Source organism: Bidens hawaiensis, unplaced genomic scaffold, assembly GCF_021521415.1.
Source record: "Bidens hawaiensis isolate Kalapana, Puna unplaced genomic scaffold, B.hawaiensis_p1.1 tig00039069_1, whole genome shotgun sequence".
Classification (NCBI taxonomy): domain Eukaryota; kingdom Viridiplantae; phylum Streptophyta; class Magnoliopsida; order Asterales; family Asteraceae; genus Bidens; species Bidens hawaiensis.
Window position 1 is genome coordinate 25,337 of NW_027505591.1, and position 26,259 is coordinate 51,595.

Consider the following 26,259-nt stretch of genomic DNA (forward strand, 5'->3'; position numbering starts at 1 on the left):
CATCCTCTATTCTAAACTCATTCATTCATTCTCCAATAATATAATGGCTCTCATTCAACCACTTGTCAACCCAACAACCACCCAAACCTCTCATTCAACCAACTCTCTTTTCCTACCAAATTCATCGCCACTTGTGCTCTAACAACCAACACTCCTATTGAACTCACTAAATTTATGATTTAAATGTTTAATTCACTGGCTCGTTCATTGATTATGAAATTTATTTATGTATGTGTGGTTTCAGAGTACCCGGCGTTTCCTACTGTCCTTGATATCAATCAGATTCGTGATATCTTACCCAGATAATGCTAGTTTAAGGTTTTTTCTTAAAATGTATAAAAATAATTAAAAACATATATAAATTCATTAATCAATAGTAAATGAGCCGGGCCGGGCCTCAAATCAAGTTCGTGCCCTATTTATTTCTTAATAATTCTCCCTTTTTTGAACAATTGACTCGGGAGCCAAGCTCGAGCTTTCGTAAGTCAAAGCTTGCTCGTTTGATTTCTGACTTGGGGTTTGTTGGTCCAGGTTTCCGTTTCTTTTGGTGGACAGGGTGATTGAGTACAACCCAGGAGTGTCTGCAGTTGGGATTAAGAATGTGACTATTAATGACAACTTTTTTCCTGGTCATTTTCCTGACAGACCCATTATGCCTGGTGTTCTTATGGTTGAGGTACTTGCACAAATCCTGTTCCAGTTTACAGTTTTATGCATGATTTATTCGTTTTCTTTTGAGTGTTTGGATCTATGATTGATTGCCATCTTGTACGAACCTATTGTGCATTTGAGCTCAATTATTCATTTATCAATATGACTGCATATGATGAACATTGATACTTTTTGTAAGGTTGTGTTATTAGCTGTTGATTTTAGGTAAGTTTTAATTGGATAGACAATCAAAATGTGGTATCAAAAGTCAAAATGTGGGTGTGTATTGGACTTGAATGAGCAATTTAATACCGAGTCCTATGTGACCATATCATTCATTTTGGCAAAAATTAAGAGTTTATTTTCTACTCCCACCTACATTTTTTATAGTCATTGTTTGGTATGAACTTTGTAGCATTTAGTAGTTAGTAGTTAGTACTTTCATTTATAGCTCCCAACCCTTTGAATCTCTCTCTCTCTCACCTACATTTTTTATAGTCATATGACTATATGAGTAGGGTAGATTTGCCGTTCGAAAAAAATGTATGCATCTATAGGAAGAGGTTCATTATAGAAGACTAAATTATAGTGAGGATAAAAAGAGTAAATGCAAGTTGTTCGATTTTTCTATCAACTGTATATATTTTTTAAAAACTTTTACTTCTTACATACAAATGTGTATCTTATGTACATTAAAAAACATTTAAATAAACGAATACTGTTTATATATTTTTAGAATGTTAGAAGAGATGAACAAACATTACATTTCAACCATTTTTTTTTTTGTATTTTATACCTTTTGAAATGGAGAAAAATACAAACTAACGTTATTGTACAGATTTTATTGGGTCTGGTCGACCCTTAAACACGTTTCTAAATTAGCATGTTCAAATAGCTAGAAAAAGTCTATTATTGGCTTTTTGCCATATATGTTGACCCATATTAATGGCGTGCAATAATAGATATTAAAGTTCTGGTTTATTATTTTTTGTAGGCAATGGCACAAGTTGGGGGTGTGGTGATGCTGCAACCAGAAGTGGGTGGGTCACGTGACAATTTCGTGTTTGCTGGAGTAGACAAGGTTAGATTCAGAAAGCCAGTGGTGGCCGGAGACACTTTGGTCATGAGAATGACGCTCACAAAACTTCAAAAACGGTTTGGGATTGCAAAAATGGACGGAAAGGCGTATGTTGGAGGCGAGGTCGTTTGTGAAGGTGAGTTCATACTGGCCATGGGTAGCACTAGCTAAGCTGATCTGAGCTTATTCTTCAGGTTTTCATTTTTTTGCTGTGTAATATTTGATAATTTAAGTTTTGAGCGGTTTTTGCTGCGTCAATTTGTGTGTAAGAACTAAATGGAATCTTGCTGTTTTTAGCTTATTATTGGAATGGGGGAATTGATCATTTTGAATTTTGAAGCAAAATAGTTTGGTTAAGAGGATCATGGTTGGGTAGGTCTTTGTATTCCCAAGGTTAGATAAAGAAAACCGTTAAAAGGGTACCCCTCGAGCCTCTAGAGTGAAGCCCTAGACTCTAGAGGCTCGAGGGGCTTCCCTCCATTTATCGTGCCATACTCAATATCTTGACGAGAACATGCAAGACTGTGTATATGTATGTATAAAAGTTGGCGATCAGCAAAAAGACCGAATAGCCCAATCATAACCGAGATAACAAAAGTAAGGTCAAACAACTGAGAAACTGATTGTTTAGTTTGTTCGGTTATTGTTATGTGTATAACTGACCGAATTAACCGCACTGACATTAAAACAACATTTATATCTCTTTATTTTATATAAATGTTATGTTATGCGTTGGAACTTGGAAATGTTTTCGTATAATTTTTATAAATCATATGTTAATTTATGTTTATTCAAAACCAAAATACAATTAGATTTGTAAATTAAGTTAGCTTCAATCCATCAGCGTCTGACGCTAACCGAACCATCATTCCAATAAGCGAAACAAGTCTTTTATGAAAATCTTAACACAAAAACACAAGTATAAATTCGGTTTTAGCTAATAACCGAACCCATCTATGTTGAGCCTTAACGAGAGAGTGAGTTACATATGTCAATCTTTATTCATTTACAGCTTAACAATGAAACGTGCTTGCTACATAAACCGATTAACACACTTTACGTGATTCAGAAACACGTTGTAATAGAAGTTTACTCGTTTCAAAACGCATATAAAGCAAACCAAGCTTAGCTTTTAAATAATTTACATGTTACATGACACAATCATTTAAATTCCTAGAACCCAAGAGCTGGTGTGTTCCCTTGTCCTGCCTCAAAAGTAGAATATCAGCATTGCCAACATTGCTAACCTTGCATGCTTAATCTCAGCCAACTTCAACCTCTCAAGCTTCTTGGTATCCGGAACATAAACCCAGTTCTGGATCATACCTGCGAAGCTTAACGGGTCAAAAAAATGTGCCACCTGGATAGCCCTGTCCTCTAGTGGCATTGGTGAAATTCTCCGCGGTCCTCGACCGCACGGTCACCCAATCAACAAAGTGGGATTCAAGGTTGAAAAAGTTAACCCACCGTTTGCTCTCAACCCAACCCATTAGCATGAGTTGGGTCCCGAGCAGTCCAAAATGAAAACGGGGTGATCGCACCAGGGTCTGCCCCAATTCAAACCACGGGATGTCGCTCCATGCCTGGCCCACAAAAATAACTGAGAACCGCTGCCATAACCCACCACCCGTGAATCAGCCCGACTTCTCGCTACCATTTTATTTAACTCTAAAAGTGTTTTTTGTCAAAAGTGCTTATTGACTTCTGGCTTTTTGAAAAGGAGTTTTAAAAAAGTGTTTGGATTAGCTTATGTGGTTGGAAAAGCCATAAACATTTTTTAAAAAAATGTTTGGCTTAGCTTATTTACATAAAATGACCAAAAATGGTAAAGGGTGGGTAGATTAGTAAAAATCTAATCAAAAAGCCAAATGCATTTTTGAAAAGCCTCAAATTGGGGCTTTTGGAAAAGTGATTTTTCAAGCCAATCAAAAAACCAAAACAAAAAGGGCTTTTACATTTGCCAAACACCTTTTTTGCTTATTGGCTTCTTGAAAAAGCCAATAAGCCAATAAGCATTTTTCAAACTCAATCCCAAACACCCTCTTAATAATTCTACTTTGGCATATTGACCAGTATTAATCCCAACTTAAGAAATTACTTAAGTTAATCCTAACATTCACTTTATTGGTCTCCACCGAGTCTTTTCTTAACAGGAACTAAGAGCATTCTCAATCCGCTCCCTAAAATTATGTGAGGGGGATTTGCAAATTATATGGTATGGTTATGAGTGGTTGTGAGTAGAGGGAGAATATTTATATTGGAAAGTTAAATTTGAGGTTTTACTGTAGATAATGTATAATTTTTTAATATTTTCATAAAGTAGTAGTGAGTGAAAGACAGAGAAAATATGATGATAAAGATATAAAAAATATTATTTAATTAAACAGGATAGAGAAAATACAGTGTTTTTTAGTGTAATTATATGATATATATGGATATAGGGTAGGGAACGGGTTGGGAATGCTCTAGCCCCATTAGTTTTAGGACAAAATATGTCATTTTTCCAAGTTGAAGGGGACAAATGAAAAATATAGTTAAACTTAAAAACTCACCACCACCGCTACGACGACCGTGACTACCGCCGCCGCCACCGCCACCACCTTTTAATGAACAGAAGGTTTGAAAATTTATATAACTATTATTAATTATTAATATATATATATATATATATATATGTGTGTGTGTGTGGTTATGAAAAATAAATAAAATAATACATATTTATATATATATATATATAGGATTAGGTTCATTTCAGAAGTATTTTTAGCGAGAGAAGTGCGAGAAGTCATTATAACCAATCACAAATTTTCTTTTAATTTTATATTTAATTTATATAGAAGGGTATATTTGTAATCTCTACAAATGTGTGCATATGATAACTTGTAAATGTTGTAATACGTTTCAAATAAACATTTTATTTTTATTTTTCTTAAATATTTGTAAGAGGTTACTCAATTAAAATATGAAATTATTTATATATGTTGTACATGAAAACCAACATTTTAAAATGAGTATAACACATATCAAACTTATGCGATTCATGAAAAATAACACAAAAGGAATTTTTAAAATTCTTATTTATCTTTATCTTCAAAATCATTTAACACCTTTGTATTTGATCTACCTCAAGTGTTCTAACCCCTCATATATTAGATCAAACACATATAAACACAAATCAATAAACAAATCAGCGTTTTTATTTTATTTTTTTTGTTTTTATAACAAACAAACAACCATTTTTTTAATTTCGAATTTAACCATGTTTTATTATAATATATTCATAATTCAAATTCCCATAATCGATATTGTTCTATTTATAGATTATCAACAAACAAATATACATCTATTTCATTTTATTTTAATTTCAATATTTTAATCTAAATTATGCATACATACTTCTAAATACCACCTAGACAGTATATAAATGAAACTACACACGATAAAAATTACGTGTACACAATTCGAATACCTCATATACAGTACATAATACATAATTCAGAATACCACATACATAATACATTTATAAACCTAAATAGTACATACATGAACCTACATACGATAAAAATTACACAAGCAATTCAAAATACCATCTATACAGTACATAAATGAACTTACACACGATAAAAGTTACGCATACAACTTCGAAATATCACGTACACAGTACATATATGAACCTACACAATACAAAATAATCATTTCTTTATGACATTAAACTACATATAATAAATAATGAATAATACTAATAACTTACACTTGTAAAATTTTCACATACACATTCGTGATACCAGCTACACAATACATATATAAACCCTACACAGTATAAAATGAACTATTTTTTTTCATATTAAAGCACATATAATAAATAACGTATCATATTAATAGCTTACAATTATAAAATTTTCACGTATACATTTGTGACTTCACCTTTTGTTTAACATTAGTTTGATTAATAGTATCAATTAAAAAATAACAATTAAAAATTTTACATGTAACTTTCAATTAGTTAGTAATAATAACAATTAAATGATATTAATAACTTGAGTTCACTTTAAACACTCCATAAGTCAAAGACCTAACTACCCTTATTTATTAAATTCTTGGTAATTTATATATTCATAATTACAAATTTACTTTAACCAATCTAATCCATTGATTACACCTAGCCATGTTAATCAATGGTTCAGATTGATTTCTCGCACTTCTCGCTATAACTTGACTTCTCGCGTGATCCATCCTATATATATATATATATATATATGGGTTGGTTCAGTGAAGAAGTCATATTAGAGTGAGAAGTGCGAGAAGTGATTTATAACCATTGATTAAATTGATCAATAGCCTACATTGATTATGACATTTTTTGTAAATATTTATAGCTAGTTTTTAATACTTTTAAACAAAAAGGACACTTTTGTAATTTGCCTAAATATGTAAATAAAGAAAGCTAATTATTGTCATCAAAATCCCTAAAATAGCATCTTCATTTCTGCAAATCACGAGCAAACAATATTAACACAAAATATTGAGATTTTCGTTGTTGATTCCTCAAATTTTGACGCCATGTTTGCTGAAGGTTGTGTTGTTTGTATTTAAAAGGCTCGTTTCAAGATTAAACCCTAATGTAATTTGGGTTTTTATTTGGTGCGATAAGGACTTCGGGGTTACTGTGAAGGTTAGTTTGATCGATTTAATTAGTTTAATTCTTTAGTTGCAGGTCTCGAAACCTGCAATAATTTCTTGATCGTTTAATTTTGATGGTTTAATTGTGGTATCTAAACCTAATTAGAGGTCGCGAAGCCTACATTTTGTTCTTTGATATTTAAGATACATGCATCCATAACTTGAACATAATTTTAGCTGACTGAATTATTGATTTGGGGATAAAATTAGGGTTTTTTTGTGTGACACAGGTTTCTTTGAATTTGGGGATAAGAGTGTTCATATAATAGATCCATTTACAAATTCGACTTCTTTGAACTGAATTTTATAAAGAAATTGGATTTTGGTAGATTGTAGGGTTGTGTATGTTCACAGAGTAACGTGTGTAGATAATTTTTATTTTGTGTAGGCCTATGTAAGCTCATTATTTTGTTATTCAAGCAATAAAGAAAAGTGATAGAATTGTAGAGAATAGGGCATATTGCAAGCCCTATACTGTTTCTTTTAATTAAGTTTAACATGCACTACGTGATATATCTTAAACTGATTGAAGAAACACTAATCGACCCCGGGCAGATTACGGATAATCCGGGGGTTAAATAGATGTTTCCCACGAGGATGAGGTCTAGCAGAGAAGGTTGTTCTTCAGGTGACCTGCAAAACAGACACCGTAAGCTCGTCACTGAGAAGGGGTGGGTTCCTCCTTGTGACCACCCTCCGGCGTGAGAATCAGACTAGATTGCTCTGAATATAAGTGTATATTAAGAGATTGCTAGATAAGATAACGAGATATCAGATGATGTCCTTACCATTCCAAGGTGTTGGAGTATTTATAGCCGAAGGTAGGTTTTCTAGAAGGTACAGCCGGCTGAATAGTATTCCTGTTCTACCAACAGTGGGCTACGCTCAAGCCATGCTGGTTGGTGGATAGGCTGCGGCCTACAGTGACAAGGTCGGCTGTATACTGTTCCTTTACTGCCGGCTATGCACTGTTCCACCAACTGTAGGCTGCGCACGTCCCACAGTAAGGGTTGGTGAGTAGGCAGCGGCTAATAGTGACAAACAGTACTAGAGGGTGCTCCTCCTCGTACTGTTGTCGGTGAGCTGTTACCCTGTGATTGGTTCATGGGCGTCTCTGGTCAGATCGTCTGTTTTGCCCATACCTTGGTAGGTATAGTACAAAAGATCTTCCAGAAGCATACGGACTGGCTCATTTGGGCGGGAGTATTCCCGCCTTGCTCATTCCTTCAGGTGACTACTGAAGTAGCAATAGTGCCTTGTGCGTGTAGCCTTGCTATCAGTGCGGGTAGCCTTCCCTGATGGGTTGTATCCGCAACTGCGGGAACAAGCGGGGTACTTCACCATTTGGAGGCTTTCCCTGCGGGTACAGCTGGCGTACTGCGCGTAAGGTCTTCTCTGAGCATGGTGGGTCCTGCGGAAGCAGTTGGTCGTTGCGCAGACGTCCCTGTTCAAGGTGAGTCTTGCGGGTCCAACTGGGCTCTGCTGGGACCTACCTCTTCAAGTCCCCCCAGTCCAATGTTCTTCTCATGAATTATTAATAAGTGAGGTGAACTTTTGGACTAGCAAGGGGTTTTGAAAAGGGTTTTTAGTTTTAAGGTTTTCCGTGGGGATTCTTCCCGCGGTTTTCCTAATGTCACGCATAAATTCCCGACTTTTCTGCTTGATCTTTGGGTATGAAGCGGGTAGGTTTGTAACCTCCTCGCAAGTCAGGAGCGTTGAGTCCCACTTGTATGGATTCTCCATGGGGTTTTGGTAGTTTTCAACATAGTGATCAATTATGTTAAAACCACCAATTCCATCTTGGAGTTTCCAACAATATAGTTCTCGACGATCCCGCCATGCGGGGATGTTATTCCCGATTCCGCAAGCATGGCCCAGAAGATCCTTCCTGGTTTGAATTCCCTGCGGAGTGCTAAGTATGTGAAGGGTTTTGCCTTGACACTGTACCCGCACTCGTCTTACGGTTATTTTACTTCCAAGGTATTCCTGGCGTCAATTCCCTGCGGGTGCTAAGTATGTGAAGGGTTTTGCCTTAACACTGTACCCGCACCTGTCTTACAGTTACTTGGTTGCCAAGGTAAGGGGTATTTTCCCGCTTACTTTTGAATCTTTTTTTTTTGAAATTTTTGAAATTCGAAGAGTTGGTGAAAGGATAAGAACAGTCCAAACTGCTGAAACGTCGTGCGACGGTTTCTTCTGACTGTGTCAGGACGTGCAGGAAGTTATGGTGACGTGACAGTACCTGGTCATTCCAGACGCTTTTTCAGGCGCGTGGGCGCGATTTTTCGGGCGCGTGGCCGCGAAATTAATGGTACGCGTGCTTTCAACAGCCGTTGCCAGCTTGCTTTTTGCCACGTGTCATAGTTTCATTGCACCTGCGATTTCTCTCTCTTCCGCATTAAATTCATCGCATTAATTGCGATTAGTATATAAAGGGGGAGAGGGCTCTTTGTAATCCACACTTTCACTTCTCTCTTCATCTTCCAAACGATTTCCGGCGAATACTCATCTTTTCAGTCGAGCATTCTCTTGAAATCGTTCTCTTTCATATCTGCAAGATGTCCTCTCACGATCTTGAGGCTACAGCCCAGGAGGCTGGGGTGTACGCCGATGACAAGAGTACTGCTGGCGAGTGCCAGTGTGCTCTGCCTGTCGATCTATATCAGTACATCGTCAGGAAGTTCATGCTCGAGTCTCTCGAGCCTGAGTTTCCTGAACCCCACCAGACGGTGTATGATGCCCCCAGAGGCAAGATCGGGGTATATGCTGCATTCTTTGTCTATGGGAATCTTAGGTTCCCATTGACAAAGTTTGTTTACCGTGTCCTTGAGAGGCACGGTGTACACCTGACCGAGGTGCACCCGATGGCGATCGCGAAGATTCGCCACTTCGAGTGGGTGTGCCGGATTCTGGGCATTGAGCCCTTCGTCGACCGCCTGATGACCTTCTACTCTTGGAGGTGCATCCAGGGGTGGTATACTCTGATAACCCGTATAAAGGGTTTGAAGATTTGCGCAACCGAGCGCAGTCTTCGCTCGTGGAAGCGGGAGTTCCTTTTCATCTCCGCTCGCGCCGTCCCCCTTGCCATGAAATTTAAGAATGGGCAAGCTCTCCCCAGCCTTCACGCCTCCAACTACAGGAGGCGGAATGGTTCTCAAAGATTTCCCGAGTCCAATCTCCGGTTTACCAGTTTGCGGAGTCCGGGATGGTGATGCTCGGGATGAGCCGGGTGTGGAAGGATGCGGATGCGCAAAAGATCCCGATCGTCCTCGAATACGGTTTGAACTCTGTTCCTTACGGTATGCTCTGTTTACTTTGTTTATATAGGTTTGTCTTCTAACTGCTGCTTTTATTTCAGAGGGGAACGACTTGCAGTCGCTCCTGTATCCGCGGGAGGCTGACAGTCCCGCTCGGATGGGTACTCGTGCTCTAGATGAGAACGAGTTACCCATCCTAGAACAAAAGGCGGATCGGTTCGTGGAGGTCTACCCGCTAGGCCACGAGATCCTGAGCGCCAGGCGGCCAGGTAAGGCGTTATTCAACCCTCGACCCCTCAATGCTGAAACCTCTGCTGGAATTCCTCTAATCTTATGTTCTGATGAGGAATCCGCAGATGGTCCTCCGTTGGTGCGGAAGAAGAAGGCTGCCGGCGGGAAGGGGAAGGAGAAGGTGGCCTCCACTGCCGATCCGGTGCCTCGGTCTGACTCAGAGGCCGAGAGCGAGGAGGTGGCGGGGAACCCCGGTGGTGATAAGACCACCGCTCCGGAGGCTGCGACGACTGTCACCTCCGGAGAGCCCAGGATGACAACGGTGAGCGGCGTGAAGAGGCCGGCTCCATCGGGTTCATCCCCGCCTGTCCGCACTTTTAGGCTCAAGAAAACCCGTAAGTACAAACTTAATTTTTAACTTCATAGCTTTCCATCATTAATACTTATCTTCTTTGTGCAGGCGTGGATGTTGACGCATTCCAGGGTGGAGCGCGGAGGAGTACCCCCCCACCCATGACGGTAGGCTTGGTCAGCCTACCTGAGGCGACGACCCAGGCGGCTGCGCCTGCTTCCCCTGGTTCAGTTGCTCACTCCATTGAGCCAACTGTTCCAGCTGTGATGACATCACCGCCGGCTGTCAGTGCCATTTTTACCGCATCTTTCACTGAGCCGGCGGTTACTTTTGCTGCGGACTCCGCAGCGGCGACCGCGGCGGCCTTCACCATGCCTCCTCCGTCATCGGCAACGACGGCCGATCCTTCAGGTATGCATGGGGCTTCTCGCCAACCTCTGCCTCCTTCCCATCTACCTGACCTTTTGGACGAATTTCCCTTAGGTTCAGGTGATGGGTTTGGCGGCTATCGGCCTGTTATTGACCCTACAGGTGCGTAGGGTTTTTTTGGCCTATTTTTTATTTATATATATATTTTTTTTATATATCATCTTTTCCTAACTGCTTTTTGTTTTTTGCAGTGTCGGATTCCAATGAAGTGTATGTTCCACGATGGAACATCCGCCGAGGAACAACCCTTCGCACACCTGTGGAGTGCGTGGATTGGGCTCGTCACGCAGCTCCTAGTGGTGCGTTGGGGGAAGCCATGGCTAGCTACCAGGAGGGTAGGCTAACCAATGAGCTTCGGGTTCTTCTGGCCCGGATGCAGCCGCGCGTCGAGCTGCTTTGTCGTGAAAACGACAAGTTAAAAGCAGCTCGCATTCAAGAAGTAGCTCAGGCGCGGGCTGTCCGGGAGGAGAATACGAGGCTCTCCGCCGCGGCTGCGGAGAAGGAGAAGGCGTTCAAGGCCCTTGAAGTTGAGGTTCAGGCCCGTCTCGAGGCCCGTTCCAAGGCTGCCCAAGCTGTTAACGAACAGCTTCGGCTGGCTAAGGAAACTGCTAGGAACGCAACTGAAAGGGCCACCAAGGCTGAAACTGTTGCTGAGCCTCTACGCCTCGAGAATGAGGAACTTAAAGCTAAATTAGAGGCGCTCCAACAGGCTCATGATGCCTTGGCGATAGAGGACGCGAAGAAGCTCCAAGAGATCCTGGACCAGAGGGGCGTGCTTGACCACACTGAGCGGAAGCTAAAGGGCGTCGAAGAGGCTGCTGCAAAGGAAGTGTTGCTTGCCAACCTCAATAAAAGTGAAGCCGAACGCGCCTGTAACCAAGCTCAAGCCGCCCTCCAAGAAGCTCTGGTTGCCAAGGAATGGCTTCTTCGAGAAGCGTTGTCTCAGGTAAGCTTTTCATGTCTTTACGCTTTTCTTTGTAAATAGGAAAGGTTTTGATACTTGTATATTCTTGTAGGTTGTGCATCGGGTCTTCACGGAGACGTCTTATGACGATGCTATGAGAACAGCCCTCAACGCTTCTCATGAGGATGGGGAAAAGGCCGGCTTCCTGCTTGGTCTAGGGTTTGTTAAGAAAGGCATCCCGCCTTCCAACTTCCCTTTGTATGATGTGGATACTGAAGCTGTTTATGACCAAGCAGTGAATCAGTATGCCGCCTTCCCGCATCCGGTGGTGGAGAAGGTAAACGAAGTCGCTGCTGCTGATGATGGGCTAGCTATCCTTAAAGCTTTCCTTGAACCGCCACGCTCTACTGATGGTGCGGGTCCAAGTGGAAGTGGTCCTGAAGCATGATCCTGAAGATACCTTTCCGCCATTAGCGTAGATTTTTGTTTTTTTTGTATAGCTTCTTTTGTATGCGGGTATGCACCCAGCAATCTTTGTAATATTTGAATTTTGATGGAATAAAGATTGTGTTAATTCTTTGCCTTGTTTATTTTACGCATGTTTTGATCTAACTTAGCAATTTCTTTAGTACTTAGATAAGTTAACTTTTTAACGTGGCAAATTATAAGTTTGTTTCGCTTCCTCTTTCATGATTGTGCGGGTATGACCGTCACTTACACTTAGTAGGATGACTTAACTTTACTGATATCTGACCTGCGTGGAAGTTTCCCTCATCTTTTCCTTTGAAATTTTCTAAGTGTTCAGAATAAGTTAACCTTTGGACGTGGTAGATAATAGGTTGAAGTTTTGCCTCCTTGTTCGTGATTGTGCGGGTAAGACCGTCACTTGCACTTAATAGGATGGCTAAACTTTACTTACATCTGACCTGCGTGGAGGTTTTCCTTAAAACTTGAAATTTTTACCGTTGTGTTTATGCGGGTTTTGCCGCCTTCCACACGTAACGACTTACTTCTTCCCCTATTTATGCGGTGAATACCGGCACATCAGTGTGGGAAGTTCATAAATATAAAGGTAAGGCTATCAACACATTGTGAAAGGAGAATCATTTCCATTAGAAGTGGCTCTAGGCCTTTTCTTTACAAGTTTGGAATTGATCTACATATAACATTTGCGTAATTGAGCTCCATTCCATGTTCTTGGGATGGGAGTGCCATCGAGCCTTTCGAGCCGGTATGCGCCCTTTCCCAGAACTTCTTTGATAATGTATGGCCCTTCCCAGACCGGGGCCAGCTTTCCTGGGCGTTCTTGGTTCGAAGCCTCGTTGTTACGCAGTATGTAGTCTCCTACATTGAAGTTGCAGAGTTTTACCCGCGTGTTGTAGTACTTTTGCATTTGTCGCTTGTAGTTCTCTTCACGCACTGCGGCTAAGTCTCTGCGTTCCTCGGTTAGCATAAGGTCCAACCGTCTTTCCGCATCATTGTCTTCTGGCTGAATCAAGACCCTTGGTGAGGGTAAACCAATTTCGACCGGGACCATGGCTTCAGTGCCATAAGTGAGACTGAAAGGGGTTTCTCCCGTACTGGCCTTCTTCAGCGTTCTGTTTGCCCAAAGGACGTGCGGAAGCTCATCCACCCAGCCGGATCTGTGTTCCAAGAGTCTTTTCTTTATGCCTTCGACGATGCTCTTATTTGCTCTTTCCACCTCACCATTACCTTGCGGGTGTGCCACTGAGGTAAAGGTGTGGGTGATTTGAAGTTCTTTCAGCCACTGTTGTAGCTTCTTGTCAGCAAAGTTGGTGCCGTTATCGCTCACCAAATTCTGTGGAAGTCCAAAACGACAAATAATAAATTCCCAAATAAATTTTTTGATATGTTTCGCGGTTGTTTGGGCTAAGGGTTTTGCTTCTATCCACTTGGTGAAGTAGTCGATGGCTACCACTAGGAACTGAACATTTCCTGCTGCTGTAGGAAATGGGCCTGTCACATCGATGGCCCACTTCTGAAATGGCCATGAAGATGTGACTGGAACAAGTTCATTCTTCGGGCGGTGCGTGTTGGGTGCGTAGAGCTGGCAAGACCTGCATTTTCTGATGTATGCCAGCGCATCCGTATGCATCCCCGGCCAAAAGTATCCCGCGTTGTTTAGCTTAGCTACAACAGCGCGTGGACCTGCGTGTACTCCACAGATGCCTTCGTGTACTTCCCTTAGGAGGTAGTCAGCATCTTTGTTGTCCACGCATCTTAAGAGTGGGCCAAGAAAGTTACGTCTGTAAAGGATGTCATCGATGAGTTGATAATTCAGTGCTTTACAGCGTAGTTTTCTTGCCTGTGTTTTTTACTCTGGTAGTGTACCTGCCGCGAGGTATTTTATTATTGGTGTCATCCACGTTTCTGTGCCGGTTTGGATGACACAAATTTCCTTGTGCGGGACCGAAGGTGCCTCGAGGAGTTCAATGCGGATGTCCTTTCCCAAGTGGGTGAAGGCTAATGATGCAAGCTTGCTTAACGCATCCGCAGATTTGTTTTCACTACGCTTGACGTGTATGACTTTGCAATCGTTAAAATCGCGCATAAGGGTTTTTGCTTGTGCGAGGTACAGGGCCATTGTGTCGTTCACGGCCGTGTACGTCCCGTTGATTTGATTGGCTACTAACATGGAATCCACGTGGGCTTCCAAGTGTTTCACTCCCATCTTACGCGCAATTCTCAGCCCAGCCAAGAATGCCTCATACTCGGCTTCGTTATTCGTACTTGGAAAATCCAGTCGAATAGCGTAAGTGTATTCTTGGCCTGCTGGGTTGGTTAGTTTCAGCCCTGCGCCTGAACCCTCGTTATTGGCTGCTCCATCAGTGTAGAGTCGCCAGACATCATTGATGTCTTGTGCTGGAGAGGGTTGAACCTCTTCCTGGCACTCTTTTTCCCGCGATGCAGGCATTTCCGCAATAAAGTCGGCCAAAACCTGGCCTTTTATGGCTGGTCTTGGCTTATACTTTATCGCGTACTCCCCCAACTCAATTGCCCATTTGGCTAGGCGTCCCGATAACTCGGGTTTGCGTAGAACGTTTGCAAGTTTGAAGTTGGAGAGAATGGTGATTGGGTGACCCTGGAAATATCGTCTTAACCTGCGTGAATCGTGTATAAGTGCTAAGACTAATTTTTCGAGGGTAGAGTACCGGGTTTCTACGTCTGTTAGGATACGGCTGACATAATAGATTGGCATCTGGATGCCTTTTCGCTCTACTAGCAGGACTGCCCCGGTTGCTCTATCTGTTGCGGAAAGGTATAGGATTAACTCCTCTCCCGCTTTTGGTGCTGTGAGCGTTGGGAGTTCGATCAAGCGTGACCGAATCTCCTGAAAAGCTGCTTCCGCTTCTGGTGTCCAGCGGAAGTGCGTTTTCTTTAAACAGTTTCTCAACGTTGACACGAAAGGAAACGACTTATCCGCGTGGTTTGCCAAAAAGCGATTAAGTGCCACTAGTCGTCCATTCAGTGTCTGAGCCTGTTTGATGGTAGTAGGTGATTCCATTTTGATAATGGCTTCGACCTTTTCAGGGTTCGCTTTGAAGCCATCTTTAGTGACGATGACCCCCAAGAACTTCCCTTCTTCCATTCCAAAGGCACACTTGCCCGGGTTGAGTTTCATGTTTATCTTCCTAAGCTTGTTGAAAGTTTCTTCGATGTTTTTCAACATCGCTTCTGCGTCAGGGCTTTTGATGACCAAGTCATCCATGTAGACTTCCAAGTTCCTCACAATTTGGGTATGAAACTGGTTGTCCATCAGGCGTTGGTATGTGGACCCGGCATTCTTAAGTCCGAATGGCATCATTTGGTAACAAAATGTGCCATCGGGCGTCCGAAAAGCGGTTTTGTCCTGATCATCAACGGCCATGTGGATTTGATGGTACCCCTTATACGCGTCCAGGAAGCATTTAAGGCGAAACGGTGCTAACGAATCCACCTTAAGATCAATTTCGGGTAACGGATAACAATCTTTAGGGCATGCTTTGTTTAAGTCCTTGAAATCTATGCACATGCGCCATTGTTTGTTATTCTTCGGTACCATAACGGGATTTGCAACCCATGTTTGATATCTACTAACGCGTACGATGCCTGCGTCAAGGAGTTCCTTGACTTGGGTTCTACACGCGTTAGTTTGTTCTGGCCCCATTACTCTGCGCTTTTGTACGATTGGCGTAACAGCCGGATCGCATTTGAGCTTATGCTCTGCCTTACTTCGGGGTACACCAGTCATGTCAGCTGGTGTCCACGCGAAGATGTCAGCGTTTTTCTGTAATAAGCGCTTGAGTAAGGTGCGTGTGGGATCAACAACTGTTGGGCCAATGGAAACGGCCTGGTCAGGGTATTTGCCGTTGAAGGCCCATCTTTCTGGTTCGGTGATGGTTGGTTTAGCCATCTTTGGTTTGGGTTTAGATGAGACAGATGCGATGCATACCTGGGGAATGCCGGTGATCATCGCTACACCCTCAGCTGTTGGCCATCCCATCATGCCGTGGACTGAGGATACCACGGCGTTGAATCTTGCCATCCCGTCTCTTCCGAAGAGAATGTCGTATGTGTGGTGTGGCTTCCTCATTACGACAAAATCCACGTCTTCTGTGCGTGAGTGATTCCCGTCCGTAAGAGTGAAGGGGAAAGATAGGATACCCAGGGGGGTGTTTGTGCTGCCATCGAACCCTTCCATCGAGGCGTAGATCGTTTCCAGGCGTTCCTTGTCTTCGTCATCTAGCTTGTCGAAGAACTGCCTGTACATTACCGTTGACGAGGCGCCGTTGTCAGCAAGAGTGCGAGAAGTGATGTAGTGCCCCAGCTGGCTTTTGATGACGATAGGGCCTTCTTTGCTGGGTCCTCCTGGCACTCGCGGGAAGCGCACCTCAGCTTCCTTCCACGCGCATGGTTCTGTCGTTCGCCTTTTTCTTCCTCTGATCTTACCATGAACCATGTTGATGCTGATGTCAACGGGCTTTCGTCCGTTGCCTCTGTACCGGTTATCATTCCTTCCTCCCTTCTTGATTGATGCCACAAGGTGTGCAAGTCTTCCATCCTTGACGAATGTTTCAACAATATCCTTCAAGGATGTACACTCTTCCGTACTATGACCTTTTGTCCCGTGGAAGTCACAGGATTTGCTCTGATCCGCATTAGGTCGCTGCCGGATCATTGGAGCTTTTGGCCATGGTAGTTTTTCAGTGGCAAATATCTCCGTGACGCTTTTGGTGAGTGGCGTCCACCGGTGTTTTCGGCTTGAAGGGTGTGTGTTATCTCTTCCGCCAACAAGAGGGTGAGAGCTGGATGAGGTGTCAAAGTTTACCCTTGACTGCCAAATACCTAGCTTCCTCTTTTTGTTCTGCCGGGCGATCCGAACATTGTTTTCTCTAGTCCTTTGCGTGTAGAGGTGTGTACTCTGGGGAAGATCCCTTCCCAGTTGCTTCTCCGTCTCGGCAAAGCGCTTGGCCGCCGTCATGATGGCATCCCATGTGGATGGCATGCCGTCCTTACCCGTCAATGTGCGGATAAGCTCTGGGTATTCGGCGCCCTGGATGAAAGCGGCGCGAACAAGATCTTCACTTATGTTGCCCAGACTTAGCTTTTTGGAGTTGAAGCGAGTGATGAAGTCTAGTAAAGATTCATCCTCCTCTCTAACGCAGTTGAGGATCGTCCACTGTTCTTCAGTATATTTCCTTTGTTGGCTGAAGTGTTGGCTGAACTTGTTCTGAAAGTCCGCCCAATCATAGATGTGGTGGACCGGTAAACGATCGAACCATGCCCTGGCCGCTCCAACCAGAGTCATCTGGAACATATAACACCACGTGGGTTCCGTCCAGTTACTGACGGTTGCCCCCGCAATGAATCTGTTCAAGTGGTCGTCTGGGGCGGATAGACCATCATAAGTGCCGATGTTGGACATTTGTTTGGCACTTCTCGGGGCGATTGCTTCCGCAATGTCCCTTGCAAACTTTGACTTTCCTGCATTTGCAGCAGTTGGTCTAAAGGTTTTGGAGAAGTCACGCGGGTTTCTCTCCGCATTCGTTGGTTTAAAGGCTTCCCCAAAATTCCTTGTCGGTTGGAAGTCCGTTTCCTTACGCTTCCCTTTTGCCTTATGGCGAGGGTTTGCGTCGGTATCGGATTCTTCCCGCTCATCGTCTGAGTACTCGCACTCACTGTTCATATTGAGATGGCGAGTACTGCCGAATTCGTCAGCCTGTTGAAGTGAACGCAAGCGTTCATCCAACTCAGCTTGGAACTCTTTCTGACGTGCTTCGGCCCACGCCTTAACTTGATCTAGTGTTTGGCGAGGGACCCTCGTCCGTTTCTCCAACTGGGCATCAGTGAACCCCAGTGAAATATTGTTTACTGCACTTGTCCCGGCTTGGGTAACCGGGGTAGTGTTCGTAAAATTTGTATAACCGCCGGTGTTCCCAGTTGCTGGGGTTGGGGTCACCGGGGTTTCTTGGTCACTTACTGGCCTTGGGACCGGAGTAACGTTAACCATTTCTTCAGAAATTTTGAAAAAACTAAGAATTAGTTCTAGCTTTTATGCACGGATGGCGCCAATGAAGAAACACTAATCGACCCCCGGGCAGATTACGGATAATCTGGGGGTTAAATAGATGTTTCCCACGAGGATGAGGTCCAGCAGAGAAGGTTGTTCTTCAGGTGACCTGCAAAACAGACACCGTAAGCTCGTCACTGAGAAGGGGGGGGTTCCTCCTTGTGACCACCCTCCGGCGTGAGAATCAGACTAGATTGCTCTGAATATAAGTGTATATTAAGAGATTGCTAGATAAGATAACGGAATATCAGATGATGTCCTTACCATTCCAAGGTGTTGGAGTATTTATAGCCGAAGGTAGGTTTCCTAGAAGGTACAGCCGGCTGAATAGTATTCCTGTTCTACCAACAGTGGGCTACGCTCAAGCCATGCTGGTTGGTGGATAGGCTGCGGCCTACAGTGACAAGGTCGGCTGTTTACTGTTCCTTTACTGCCGGCTATGCACTGTTCCACCAACTGTAGGCTGCGCACGTCCCACAGTAAGGGTTGGTGAGTAGGCAGCGGCTAATAGTGACAAACAGTACTAGAGGGTGCTCCTCCTCGTACTGTTGTCGGTGAGCTGTCACCCTGTGATTGGTTCATGGGTGTCTCTGGTCAGATCGTCTGTTTTGCCCATACCTTGGTAGGTATAGTACAAAAGATCTTCCAGAAGCATACGGACTGGCTCATTTGGGCGGGAGTATTCCCGCCTTGCTCATTCCTTCAGGTGACTACTGAAGTAGCAATAGTGCCTTGTGCGTGTAAGCCTTGCTATCAGTGCGGGTAGCCTTCCCTGATGGGTTGTATCCGCAACTGCGGGAACAAGCGGGGTACTTCACCATTGGGAGGCTTTCCCTGCGGGTACAGCTGGCGTACTGCGCGTAAGGTCTTCTCTGAGCATGGTGGGTCCTGCGGAAGCAGTTGGTCGTTGCGCAGACGTCCATGTTCAAGGTGAGTTCTTGCGGGTCCAACTGGGCTCTGCTGGGACCTACCTCTTCACTGATCCTTTTTGAATGTGATTGTATAGTTTTACCTACACTGCGTACGGTTTTATACTTTGTAACGCGTGTGGTTTTCATAGTGAATCTATATACTGCGCATGATAATGTAAGTTTATTGTGTTAAATCTAAAAGTAATATGTATTATGTGTGTATACTATGTGAGTTCATGTGATCTGATTAAGTGTTGGGTTATGTGAGTTCATGTGTGGGTCAGTATCCATTTTTGTGTAGGAATGTGTAACTTAACATAATAAAGTGTGTAGGTAATTTGTATTTTGTGTAGGTCTATGTTAGTTCATGTATATTAGTGCTTGTGATTATGTGTAGGGACTATGTATGGCAAACTTAAAAATATGTAATTATGTTACTTAATTATAACCTAAAAACTACAAGCGTAGGTAGATCAGTAGTATATGTGTAGGTTTAATTTGATATTTATGTATATTAAAACTTATTTTTGCCTAAATGATTTTTGAACAGTGTAGGTATTTGTGTCATTTGGGAAAATTAGTACACAAATTGTTAAAATTTCAATGTTCGTTCTAAACATCACTGGGACTTTTGTTTGTGAAGAACTATTAATTTACATGTTTGATTTGTATGTGTTGGTAATAAGTAAATTGATTTTGGGTTTACTAAAAAATAGAGTTTATTTGGCATTATGTGGATTTTAATCTCTATTTGTTTTATATGTTGTGACATGTATTAGGTGTGTAGGAATGTTCATGGACTTATATACAGACTATATAGTATGTCAAACAAGCTAATACTTGAACCAGTGATGTGTGTAACTGAGGCATCCTAAAAGACCGGTAGACTTTTTTTTACCTAATGGATCCTTACAAAATAGAAAATTATGACGTTACATGCAGTTTTCATTCAAATAGGAAACCATTTTATGATAGTTCTCGGCTTTCGTGCTTTGACGGTGCCCCACAAGCGGTGAAGCATATGGTTGAATTCGATGCAAAGCAAAGATTGATTTGTACTTGATATGATACAGGCTGCTCTTGGTGTTCGAGTTTGCGATCTACCTACTTAATGCTTTCCAAATGGTGCATTTATCAACCAAAAGGCTCACAACTGCACAATTTATCTCTCTTTAGTCCTAGCATCAAGCTACTAGACACGCTCAACTTGCAAAGCATATTACTCATTTATATATCATTCTTTTTATCAGGGGTGCAAACGAGACGAGCCGAGCCGAGCCCAAGCTCGACTAGGCTCAAGCTCGGCTCGTTTAGCTTACACAGAGCTCGAGCTCGGCTCGATTCGAGCTCTATTTTCAAAGCTCAAGCTCGGCTCGTGAGTAAATTTTCGAGCTCGGGCTCGGCTCGTTTACTATATATCAATTATTTTTTATATAATTATAATTATTTATATATAATTTTTTTCTATTATAACTTTATGTATAAAATAATATATATTATTTAGTTATTTCTATTTATTTTTTCATAATGTTATATATATTAATTAATAATTATTAAATATATATGTTAAAAAATTATAAAAATGGCAAGCTCGTTTAAGCTCGCGAGCCGACTCGAGCTCGATAAGTGAAGCTCGGGCTCGGGCTCGTTTATTAAACGAGCTTATTTTTAGGCTCGAGCTTGGACTCGGGCTTGATTAAGCTCGGCTCGATCGAGCTTTTTAACGAGCCGATCTCGAGTAGCTCGGCTCATTTGCACCCCTACTTTTTATTCAATGAGTTCTCTCTAAACTATTTAGCTATTCATATTTTAAATGTTGTTACTTGTTAGTTAGGATAGCAATTGATTATTTTTTAATCACTAACTTGTTGCAATTGCATAATTATCAAGGTAAAACACTTGGATGAGAAGTCATAAAATCCTAGAAATTTAACTATCTTTCACCTTCTATAATTATTATGTAAATGACAAAAAAAGGTATTTTCAGTTCAATATATTTTTGTTTGATAATTAAAACGTCGTTATCAAATCATCCATTACGACCGTTTCAAACCAAACATCACATCTGAAGTTCACGCATCGTGAATTACAAAGTACGTTAAGAGATTACGATAAAGAACTGGTCTTCTCTTCGGCTCTTTATTCCATGATATTCCTTTAATATACACAAATATCATTTTTGTTTTATTTATATTCCTTAAACTATAAGTATGCGTATTTGTGCTTACTTGGACAAAATTGAAAGTAGGACAACTCTTTGTTTAGTACTACCATAATAAATAATTGAAGGTAGGGCAATGCTTTATTTAGTACTACCATAATAAATACTTATTCGACGTAACACTCTATAATCTGATAAAATTATTTATTAATACTTAAGATAGATTTGTAATATGGTTATTGGTTAGAGATATTTTGTTTCACGTCATACCATTTTTCTTTATTGTAATATTGTTAATCTTATTCCCTCTCTTACAAACTTAATGGACCTATTCTCATTGAAAGATATTGGGTATGTTTGGCAAAACTAGAGGGTAGCTGTAGCTGGAAGTTAGTGGCTGGTGGCTTTAAACTGGTAGCGTAGTTTTTTAGATATATTTAGATGTTTGGAAGAGTAGCTGGAGCTTTTAATAAAATATATAAAATGACCAAAATGAGCATAACTAAAAAATATAATAGTAAATGTATATATTTTGGAAGGCTATTTAAGTAAATTAAAATGCTAAAAGCTTGCAGCTTTTTCTAAATGATACTAGTAGGAGCTTCAAGCTTTAAGCTTTTTCTCATGACCTAAAAGCTTCAAGCTCATTCAACTAAACAAGGTTTTTAATTAAGTATGAGTTTTTTCTTAAAAGGGGTGGGCAACTCGGGCGACCGGCCCCTAAAAGCTCTCTGCCAAACATGCCCTTAGTAGAGACTGGAGAGTCCGTTTAGACAAACTCACTTTCTAAAAAATTAGTTCAAAAATAACAAAAGTAAACAAGAGATGGGTGACTCACGTGTGAATCTAAAATTATATAAAAGGGGTTTTGGTTTTCAAATGACATCGTCTTGTAATGAATTTGAAGCAAGAGTCTAAAATAGTGTATTAAAACATATTATAACAATTCACAGAGTCGGCTGGAGGGCTGGGCAATCCGGGTGACCGGTCGAGGCATTTAATTTTGGGACACAAATTATATATATATATTTTTAAATTTTTTTTTCATAAAATAAGTACAAATCTTAATCTGGGCCTAATCTTTTTTTAGCCATAACCTGTTTGAGATATTAGACCTACGAATCTTTTTATTTTGTTACCCGTTAGGGCATACGAGCCTTTTTATTTTAGCACGGCCAAGACCTATAAATTGTCAGAGAGACAATTTATAATTAATATTCATCAAATATCAAATCTTTAAACTTGGATGTATTATCGTAAATGTTTGACATGCCATATTAAAAACACAAGTAAAAAATCATTGCAACACCAGATTAAACTTTCAAGGTTTCACACACAACTTTATGGTTTTGTCACCCCACTAGATACATATGCGTTGTAATTCATTCGTAATTACAATTGATGTGACACAAATTTATAATTAAGATTGTATCATTGTATCAAACTAAGTAGTGTTAAAAATGTATTCTTTTTCACAAAAGTATACAACAAAACAAGACATATTCTAGAAGTTACGAAACAAGTTAAAAAAACAACGAAACAGTGGTTAAAACATTCGAGAAGGAAAATTTGATAAAATTATGTATGTATATTAAATTAACTAATAATAATATATTGCCTACAGATATTATAAAATATTCCTTAATTTGTCGATATTATTCCGTATAAATAACAATAATCATAATAATAATGTAACACGCACGCACGTACCACATGTGGCAAACAAATGGAAGCCTACGAAAACACGCATAACGTCACGTCACACTCTGAGCAACTAAACACATATCATATCATATCCCTAAATAATTTCACTATTTCCTTTCCCCCAAATTATTATATTAATTCACGTCTCGTATCAGGTAATTAATTACTTTGTTTTAATTTCATTTTAGGGTTTTGTTTCATGCTTGTTGCGGATTTGATCGGATCTTGTTTATGTATGTCTCGTGGGATTTGTTAGGGTTCAATTCGTTTATCTGGATGGATGCATGGTTGTTAGGTCCAAATTCATTGATTGAATTCGTGTTTTCCGATGTTAATTTCACTGTTAATGTATAATTGAAATTGAAAATTGAATTGGTTGCTTCTGTCTTCAACTGTTGATGGTATGTTAGGTGTTTGTGATCTAGAGTAGAAAAGGTATTCCAATCTTCGATTCCAGGACTTTTCACGAGCCAGGGCAAGCGCGGGCCCGGTTAGGTAATAAACTGAGCTGGCTCGGCTCCGGTGGCGGCCCTTGAGAATTCACGTGCCCCAGCTGAGCTGGAAAAATTATATACCATAGGCCTTAACGAACTAAATAATGTAAGCTAACTTTTTCTTAAATGACAATTGAAGTTATAGCAATAAACATAACAATTAGCAAAATCATGGTATTAGAATGAGTTTATCACGGCACTGGGGTTATAAGTGTTTGGGTATTACACATCAAACGATTTACAATGAAGTGGCAGGTAAGCGGGCAACAAGCTGCGCCACAACCCCCTTTTGGATAGCAAACCCAATCCTACTAAAAACAAAGTTTTGATTCTTATGAGCCGATAAATTGCTATGCATGACTTTTTGAACTCTATTTAGAAGGTCCACGGCATCTGGAGCTAAGTAACCAAAAGTGTCAAAGGAAAGGGGATAAACACGTGTTGATTCTCCAAACAAGCTTTCTCATGTTTAACAACCTTACCCGAGGCCGCCTTCAATGCTGCCTGACAAGCAACAAACCCATTGTCCCTTAGCCCAACAAGGGGGGAGACTCCTGTGAGATCCACACAAGCGTGTTTCCCCCCTACCCACTTAAAAACAAGAATATCGGCCGGTCGTAACGTAGATCTTCCTTCAAGAGGATCCGTAAGAAAGTTTACGGGAGCCTCCTTTTTAGCTGAAATTCCGGCCCGTTTAAGAACATCGCATAGAACATCCCTCACCAAATCATGTCTGTATTTAAACCCAGGTAACTCTTTGCAATGAATTGCGTGCTCGCCAAAAGAATCCAAACAGACCTTGTGGCAAACTGGGCATGGCTCATCTACCGGGAACAAAGGGTGCCCTTTGAAAAGGGTGCTCCGGCCGGGTGCCCACATTGCATGCCCCTTGCCTTACTAGGGTCGGATTTGAAACCGAGCTGAAAATCTGAGCTCCGGCTCTGCTCGAATTTGACTGGATACAGCATTTTAGTAGTGATACAACTATTAGGTTTCCTTGTTCCTGGAGATAAAGTGGGGGTTATTGTTTTGCAACTTTTGATTTGCGTTTCAAAGTACTGTAGATCTAGATTCTTGTGGTGGTTAGTTTTTGTTTAACAAGAAATAGAATATGATTGAGATATAAGAGTCTGAATCCAATACTCTTTCATTTCAGGCAATCTTATACAGATCACGACGATTAGTCAAATATCAGTTAAACCGTCATTTTGATGGGAGGTTTATTAAGCAAAAACAGCTGCAAACCAACTGAAACCATACATGTTCCAAATGGTGACTCCTGCAAGAGGCAGAAAATATTATCAAGCTTTTGGGATGATAAGCCTCGGTTAATCCCCATTCTTCCTGATGAAATCTCACTAGAAATTCTTGCTAGACTTCCGAGAATCTGCTATTTGAACGTGAAAGCAGTATCACGAAGCTGGAAAGCTGCAGTAACAAGTTCTGAAATTTACAAAGTTAGGAAAGAATTAGGCACCACAGAAGAATGGCTCTATGTTTTGACCAAAAACCAAGGCGATAAACTTTTCTGGCACGCATTGGACCCGGTTTCCAACAAATGGCAAAGATTGCCACCTGTTCCTAACGTGCATTCAGAAGATGATTATAAAAACGGGCTGTCGGGTTCTCGTATGTGGAACATGGTGGGATCAAGTATCAGGATTGCAGATGCTGTGAGAGGATGGCTTGGACGAAAGGACGGTTCAGATCAAATCCGGTTTTGTGGGTGTGCAATTGGAGCCGTTGATGGCTATATTTACATGATTGGAGGGTTCAATAAAGCTTCTGCTATGAACTGCGTTTGGAGATACGACCCGGTTTCAAATTCTTGGAGTGAAGCAAATTCTATGTCAGTTGGTAGAGCTTATTGCAAAACGGGCGTGCTGAACAATAAGTTATATGTCGTTGGGGGCGTTAGCCGCGGCCGTGGCGGTTTAACACCGCTACAGTCAGCAGAGGTGTTTGACCCACAAACCGGGTTATGGTCTGAAATACCAAATATGCCCTTTTCAAAAGCTCAAGTGTTACCGACCGCGTTTTTAGCAGATTTGCTTAAACCGATTGCAACTGGATTGACATCTTACAGAGGGAAATTATATGTTCCTCAAAGTTTATATTGCTGGCCTTTTTTTGTTGATGTTGGTGGTGAAGTTTATGACCCGGAAACTGATTTGTGGGCCGACATGCCTATGGGTATGGGTGAAGGGTGGCCCGCTAAACAAGCAGGGACTAAATTGAGTGTGATTGTCGATGGTGATCTGTACGCGTTGGACCCTTCTACTTCATTAGAAAGTGCTAAAATTAAGGTTTATGATCATCAAGATGATTCCTGGAAAGTGGTTGAAGGTGATATACCAATTTGTGACTTTGCTGAGTCAGAATCGCCATATTTGCTAGCTGGTTTGTTAGGAAAGCTTCATGTTATTACTAAAGATGGTAATAATAATATTGCGGTTATGCGGGCTGATAAACGAAATGATCTGATGACATCAGCAGGTGAAGAAGGAGAAGGTGAAGGTGAAGGGACATCTGGATCGGTAAGAGTGCCGGTATCAAATATTTGGAATGTGATTGCTTCCAGGAACTCGGGATCTACCGAGCTTGTGAGTTGTCAAAATCTTAATATATAATCCTCTGGTTTTCTGTATATGCTGCTGTCTTTGCAGGTATGTTTTACCATGTGGAAAATGTTGTAAATAATATCGAGAAACATTGTTGTGCTAGCTTACTGTTATTGGTTTGAGACCTTTATCAACTTTAATATATAATCTTCATGATTACTAAAAGAAGTTCATTGGAGCGACACAGATTTTAATGAAAGTAAAATGATCTGATT

At 41.3% G+C, this 26,259-nt stretch overlaps 1 protein-coding gene and 2 pseudogenes across 1 annotated transcript; 2 read left to right on the forward strand and 1 right to left on the reverse strand.

Annotated features, from left to right (window-relative positions):
• Positions 1–517: 517 nt before the first annotated feature.
• LOC143614155 (uncharacterized) lies at positions 518–2,052 on the forward strand. The gene is made up of 2 exons (XM_077087669.1): positions 518–676; positions 1,646–2,052. Exons 1-2 carry the CDS (start codon positions 653–655, stop codon positions 1,898–1,900), a joined length of 279 nt encoding a protein of 92 aa, XP_076943784.1. The 5' UTR covers positions 518–652; the 3' UTR covers positions 1,901–2,052.
• An 850-nt stretch (positions 2,053–2,902) lies between these two features.
• Positions 2,903–3,388, reverse strand: LOC143614147 (chlorophyll a-b binding protein CP24 10B, chloroplastic pseudogene; annotated as a pseudogene).
• A 20,980-nt stretch (positions 3,389–24,368) lies between these two features.
• Positions 24,369–26,163, forward strand: LOC143614153 (F-box/kelch-repeat protein At1g22040 pseudogene; annotated as a pseudogene).
• Positions 26,164–26,259: the final 96 nt, after the last annotated feature.